The sequence below is a fragment of the Populus euphratica genome, unplaced genomic scaffold, assembly GCF_000495115.2.
Source record: "Populus euphratica unplaced genomic scaffold, PopEup_1.0 scaffold59.1, whole genome shotgun sequence".
Lineage (NCBI taxonomy): Eukaryota > Viridiplantae > Streptophyta > Magnoliopsida > Malpighiales > Salicaceae > Populus > Populus euphratica.
The window spans coordinates 556,212-563,594 of record NW_011499940.1 but is presented as its reverse complement, the minus strand read 5'-3'; the positions used below and the strand labels follow the sequence as shown (position 1 = coordinate 563,594).

The 7,383-nt window shown below is 31.5% G+C and overlaps 1 protein-coding gene across 1 annotated transcript; it reads left to right on the top strand.

Annotated features, from left to right (window-relative positions):
* The first annotated feature begins 2,472 nt into the window (after positions 1–2,472).
* On the top strand, positions 2,473–7,166 carry LOC105136928 (DNA/RNA helicase protein). The gene is made up of 3 exons (XM_011042444.1): positions 2,473–4,255; positions 5,245–5,536; positions 6,066–7,166. The coding sequence occupies exons 1-3, from the start codon at positions 2,711–2,713 to the stop codon at positions 6,869–6,871; spliced, it is 2,643 nt and encodes an 880-aa protein (XP_011040746.1). The 5' UTR covers positions 2,473–2,710; the 3' UTR covers positions 6,872–7,166.
* Positions 7,167–7,383: the final 217 nt, after the last annotated feature.

Genomic DNA, 7,383 nt, shown 5'->3' with positions numbered 1-7,383 from the left:
CTTAATATTTATAATATAATAACTACGTGATATAATTTTTTAGAATTTTTATTATAATCTATGACTTTATATTTTAGAATCAATCATTGATGAAGATACCAAAATTTCCTTTTTAACATACATACACTTGAATTTCTTGAAATTTATAATAAAATGATAATGTAATATATATTTTTTTAAAAATATAATAGTCTATAATGTAGATATATTTGGATTTCTCAAGATTTATAATATGATAACAATAAAATATATTTTTTAAAAATTTAAAATATCCTATAACTTTACATTTTAGGATCCAACATTGATGAAGATACTAAAATTTCAATTTCATCATAGATATATTTGAATTTTTTGAGATTTATAATATAATAACAACATGATGTATCTTTAGAATTTTTATAATAGTCTATAACTTTGTATTTTAGAATTAATCATTGACAAACATACTAAAATTTTATTTTTAACATAGATATACTTGAGTTTTTCAAGATTTATAATAAAATGATAATGCAATATATCTTTTTAAAAAATTTATGGTAGTCTATAATGTAGATATATTTGGATTTCTCATGATTTATAATACGACAACAACAAAATATAGTTTTAAAAAATTTAAAATATCCTATAACTTTACATTTTAGAATCCAACATTGATGAAAATGCCAAAATTTCATCTTCATTATAGATATACTTGAATTTCTTGAGATTTATAATATAATGACATTGTGATATATCTTTTAGAATTCTTATGATAGTCTATAATATGAATATACTTGGATTTCTTGAGATTTGTAATACAATAACAACACAATATATTTTTTAAAACTTTAAAATATCTTAAATTTTACATTTTAGAATCCAACATTGATAAAGATGTCAAAATTTCATTGTAAATATACTTGAATTTCTTGAGATTTATAATATAATGACAACACAATATATCTTTTCTAAATTTTTAAGATAGCCTACAACTTTGTATTTTAGAATCAATTATTCACAAAGATACCAAAATTTCATTTTTAACATGGACATACTTGAATTTCTCAAGATTTATAAAAAAATTATAATGCAATAATTTTTTTAATTTTTTTTTATGATAGCCTATAATATAGATATACTTGGATTTCTCAAGATTTATAATATGATAACAAAAAATATATTTTTTAAATTTTTTAAATATTTATAACATTATATTTTAGGATTCAACATCGATGAAAATGCTAAAATAAATTTCATTTTCATCGTTGATATACTTGAATATTTTAAGATTTATAATATAATGACAATATGATATATCTTTTTAAAATTTTTATGATAGTCTATAAAATAAATACACTTGAATTTCTTGAGATTTAAAATATGATAACAACACAATTTTTTTTCTTAAAATAGAATATCTAATAACTTTACATTTTAGAATTCATCATTGATAAAGATGTCAAAATTTCATCTTCATTGTAAATATACCTGAATTTATCCGATAACAACACAATTTTTTTTCTTAAAATAAAATATCTAATAACTTTACGTTTTAGAATTTATCATTGATGAAGATGCCAAAATTTCATCTTCATTGTAAATATACTTGAATTTATTGAGATTTATAATATAATGATAACACAATGTATCTCTTTAAAAAATTTATGATAATCTATAACCTAGATATACTTGAATTTTTCAAGATTTATAATATGATAACAACATAATATATTAAAAAAAATAGAATATTCTATAACTTAACATTTTAAAATCTATTACTGACAAGAATGCCAAAATTTAATTTTAAATATATTTTAATTTCTTGAGATTTATAATATAATTATAATGCAAATGTATTTTCTTAAAATTTTTTTTTATAATAGCCTACAATGGAGATATACTTGGATTTTTCAATATTTATAATACAATAACAACACAATTTTTTTTCAAATGAACATTTTAGAATTCATTATTGATGAAGATGTCAAATTTTCATCTTCATATAGACATACATGAATTTATGAATCTATTGAAATTTATAATATAATAATAATGTAATATATCTTCTTAAATATTTTATGATAATTATAACATAAATATATTTAGATTTCTCAATATTTATAATATAATAACAACACAATATATTTTAAAAAAAATTATAATATTTCATAACTTTACATTTTAGAATTCATCTTTAACAAATTACCAAAATTTTATCTTTCATGATATAATAATAACAAAATATATTATAAAAAAATTATGATAACCTATAAATTCATATTTTAGAATCAATTATTTATGAAGATACCAAAATTTTATTTTTAAAATAAATATATTTGAATTTATTAAGATTTATAATATAATTACAACGCAACATGTCTTGTCGAGAATTTAGAAAAATCTGCCTACCACCCATTTTATAAAATCACACCAAACAACAAAAAATGCCAAGAACAAAAACTAATTTCTTTGCAGTTTCCAACGTCAATTTTCAACAGTCAGTTATACTGTAGATAAAGACCGACCAGCTCCTCTCTCTATATCTCTTTCTCTCTCAAGACCCGCCCTTTTAGACTCTCCAATTCAAACACAAAAATTAAAAACGGCACAACCTGCTACATGTCTTAATCTCACAGATTCTTGAACGCCACAAAACACCTCTGGCTAACCCACCGTTCATCGACTCGAAAGACACAGAAAGACTCGAACTTTCTTTGATTTTCTTACTTTAATGGAAGAATTTCAAGAGGATCATGAAGACCCAGTGAGCCTTTACATGTCTCTTGATAATTGGCAGGATTGTTCTTATTTACAAGAAACCCCAAATGAGTCATTCATGGTTGGTTTTGTTATAGCCAATATAGTGGGTTTACAGTACTACTCAGGCACAATTACTGGCCGTGAATTGGTTGGTCTTGTGAGGGAACCACTTAACCCTTTTGATCAGAATGCTTTAAAGGTACTGAACACTAGGTGTCTTCAAGTGGGTCACATTGAAAGGTCAGTTGCTGCTGTTTTATCTCCTTTAATTGATTCAAATATGATTAATGTTGAAGGTATAGTGCCTAATTCTAGGAGTGGTGGTAATAAGTATAAAATTCCCTGTCAAGTTCATGTCTTTGCTAGGGTAGAGGATTTTGAGAGTGTTAAAACTGCGATTTCGCGAGGTGGCTTGGTTTTACTTTCTCAAATGGAAGTAGGTTTTGGGTTATCTGAGGCTATGGTGGTTAAAGAAAAGAATAAGAAAAGTGGGCTAAAGAGTTTGGATGAGATATTTAAATTGGTTGATGAGAACGTGAATAAGAAAGGGAAATTGGGGGCTTTAGAGCCTCCAAAGGAAGTGATAAAGTCTCAACTTTTTGAGCATCAAAAAGAAGGGTTATGGTGGTTGGTTAATAGAGAGAATTCTGGTGAACTACCTCCTTTTTGGGAGGAGAAAGATGGGGAGTTTGTGAATGTTTTGACGAATTATCATACTAATAGGAGACCAGAGCCCCTGCGAGGTGGGATTTTTGCTGATGATATGGGGTTGGGCAAGACTCTAGCTTTACTTTCTTTGATTGCTTTTGATAAATGTGGTGGTGCTACTGGTGTTGTTGGAGGCAATAAAGACAATGTTGCTGAAGAAATAGGTGGGGATGATGAGGATGTATCTGTTTCTGGTAGTAGGAAGGGTAAGAGGGGTAGAGTGAGTAAAAAGGTCATTGGAGGACGGAAAAAGCGTAAAGTTGAGGATACCCTTTCAGATGGAAATGTGAAGGGAAAGTCTGTCCTCATGGCTGATAAGTCTTCTGGTGTTCCATGTACTAAGACTACATTAATTGTGTGCCCTCCTGCTGTATTTTCAACATGGATAACTCAGCTAGAGGAGCACACTCAGCGTGGGTCATTGGGTGTATATATGTATTATGGGGAAAGGACTAGAGAAGTTGAGGAGCTTAAGAAGCATGATATAGTATTGACAACATATTCTACTTTGGCTGCCGAGGACCCATGGGAAGACTCCCCTATGAAGAAGATTGACTGGTGCCGAGTCATTTTGGATGAGGCGCATGTGATTAAGAATGCAAATTCTCAGCAAAGTCGAGCAGTTACCAAATTGAATGCTAAGCGGAGATGGGTTGTTACAGGAACGCCTATCCAGAATGGATCACTTGATTTGTTTTCTCTGATGGCCTTTTTGAGGTTCGAGCCATTCTCCATCAAGAGCTACTGGCAAAGCCTATTACAGAGGCCACTTGCTCAGGGTAACAAAAAAGGGCTCTCGCGACTGCAGGTAAATCATCCTATTGTTGATTTTGTTTTCTTCCGTTACTTGAAAATGTTACCTTCACATCAGCATGTTGGCTATTGACAATTGCATTGTACAATGTTGGAGTTCTGATATCCAGGATTTTCACAGCATAATTCCATTGAAAATTTTTCTGACTTTATAATAAGTAATTTTGTCTCCCAATATGATACCGAAAAACTCAGAGCTGGGTGCCAATGAAATTCTGGTTAGTTTAGTATTTAGATGTTGGAAATGTGAAATGTGGAGGATGCATAAATATAGGATAAATGGTGTTCAACCTTTCAGAGATACAAAAAATAACCACTAACAAGGGTTAAACTCTCTGAATCTAAGATACAGAAATATCACCACCTTAGAGATTAGAGTTTAGGATATCTCACCACTCAATGGCTTAATTATTGAAGTTTTACGTGCTGATTATTTACAAAGAAGGTAGAAGCATGCAAGTTAAAATTAATGCTGGGGAGAGATTTCAGATTTCCTGACAGCCTGTACACTTGGGAGTCAAATTGTCGTAGTTCCCCATAGAAAACTAAGATCTGGGCATCGTTTGAAGCATTGGAAACTAGACATGTAGCATTCTAGTCATATGTGAATTACCTTTTTCTGCTGAGTTAATACATTTTTTTTTCCTCTAAGTTAATACCACAATCGATTCCTATTATGAGAATTTTCAGCTGTCCTGAACCTTATTTAGCACCATTTATCTCATATTCATTTTTCCATTTAAGTTTCTGATTTATCAGGAATGCTTCTGCATCGCCATATATAACGTCATGGCTTAGTGCCTAGTTAGACATGATTGTGCCTTTCCCAACCATTACAAATTGCATTTTTTGCAGCTCATTTATCAGGTGTTTATTGTTTCTCTTTTGGATTCATATACATATTTGCCTATGATTTTAGGAAATTTCTTTATTAGTCATGTTATTTGTAGGTTATGATTGTGTCATGACTTCATATGATTTCAGGTTTTAATGGCAACCATTTCTTTACGGAGAACAAAAGATAAGGGTGTAGTTGGATTGCCATCAAAAACTGTAGAGACACATTACATCGAACTTTCTGGTGAAGAACGTGAACTGTATGATCAGATGGAAGCAGAAGCCAAGGGTGTTGTCCAAAATTTTATCAACACCAACAATCTAATGCGCAACTTTTCGACTGTACTTTGTATAATTTTACGACTTCGCCAGATATGTAATGATTTGGCATTGTGTCCTTCTGATCTGAAGTCACTCCTCCCCTCTAACAGTATTGAAGGTATTTTAACTTTTAATACTGCCTAATAGTTTTTTTTGTTTGTTTTGGGTATGACTATTTCAATTGCTTAGATTCTATCACAACTCTTCTAAAATTATTTGGAAGGGGGATTTTTTTGGGCGTGTTACCTTTATTTATACATTCCACTCCTTAAATTCACTTCCATATTCCAAGGTCAGGATATGGCTATATGATACATCATATTTCAAACAGTTCTATATTGAGTGTTATATGGATTATCTTGCATATGCATGCATCAATTTTTTCATTCTGGTTTGTTGTTGCTGAAAATCTCTGGTAATAAATTTATGCATCTTCCAAGATTGCTCGTTTCTTGTATATGGTTCCAGTTATAAGCAATATCGATGCTTTATGATGTCCAATAACAAATTGCTGTGTGTTTTCATTCCTGTTTGATACAGGAAAGAAATGAGATTAGTTTGTTCAAATTGCAAAAGTTTTTGATACATTTTTTTCCAAATGCTATGGTTATGGTGTGCTTACTGTTTGAAACTTGATTCTATGCCAGATGTATCCAGTAACCCAGAATTGCTTATGAAGATGGTCACGGTGCTACAAGATGGTGAAGATTTTGACTGTCCGATATGCATTTGTCCGCCAACTGAGACTGTAATAACACGCTGCGCTCACATATTTTGCCGACCATGCATTTTGAAAACCCTGCAGCGCGCCAAACAATGCTGTCCACTTTGTCGCCGTCCTCTATCCGTGTCTGACCTGTTCTCAGCCCCTCCTGAATCTTCTGCTTCTGACAACGCAAACACATCTTCAAGAACAACTACGTCTTCTAAAGTCTCAGCTCTCATAAAACTCTTGATAACATCGAGGGCTGAAAACCCTGCAAGAAAGTCAGTAGTTTTTTCACAATTCCAGAAGATGTTGGTATTACTTGAGGAGCCACTAAAAGAATCTGGTTTCAAGATCTTGCGGTTAGATGGGTCAATGAATGCAAAAAAGAGAGCTCAAGTTATCAAGCAATTTGGAGTGCCAGGACCAGATGGACCCACAGTTCTGCTTGCAAGTCTAAAGGCTTCAGGAGCTGGTATAAACCTTGCAGTTGCTTCCAGAGTCTACTTGTTGGAGCCATGGTGGAATCCAGCAGTTGAGGAACAGGCTATGGACCGTGTCCACCGTATTGGACAGGAGGAGGATGTAACAGTTGTGCGGCTGATCGCTCAAAGCAGCATTGAAGAGAGGATATTAGAGATGCAGGAAAGGAAGAAGAAACTGGCAAAAGAAGCTTTTGGAAGGCGAGGAACAAAGACCCAAAGGGAGGTTGGCATAGACGATCTCCGTGCACTTATGTCCTTGTGAGTTCTGACTCTCACAGCATTTCCATGTGTATGGATTCACTCAACACTTAATCATACATGTAGTGTATAATCCGGATAGGTTTATGCAGCTTCAATGGCGTCCTGGTTTCTTTGGGCGGGCGGCGGCGGGGGGGTATACAACTTAAGGTGCAGATGATGCACAGGCACAAGGCTTGTAACCATGCAAAACTTTTGGACAAGTTAGCCATCTATCTTTAATTTTTGAACAAAAAACATCCTTGATGGTTAGTTTTTAAAATTTAAGAGCTTGGTAATCACTAAGAATTCTTATGTTTCCTTTTTCTCCTCTCTTTGCAACAGTTCTTTATCACAATTAGAGCATTTTTAATGGTGTGATTATGATAGTGGCTGTTTTTTATTTATAAATTTATTAAAATAATATTTTTATATTTTTTAAAATTTATTTTTAATATTAGCATATCAAAATAATTAAAAAAATTAAACAAATTAATTTTAAATAAAAAAAGATTTTGTGAAATGTCATTTGGGGTA

Bases quoted from the DNA above. Each gene is read 5' to 3' on its own strand.
- LOC105136928 (XM_011042444.1), top strand. From the start codon at position 2,711: ATGGAAGAATTTCAAGAGGATCATGAAGACCCAGTGAGCCTTTACATG. The intron at 4,256-5,244 runs GTAAATCATCCT...ATATGATTTCAG, and splicing joins AAGGGCTCTCGCGACTGCAG to GTTTTAATGGCAACCATTTC. The intron at 5,537-6,065 runs GTATTTTAACTT...ATTCTATGCCAG, and splicing joins CCCCTCTAACAGTATTGAAG to ATGTATCCAGTAACCCAGAA.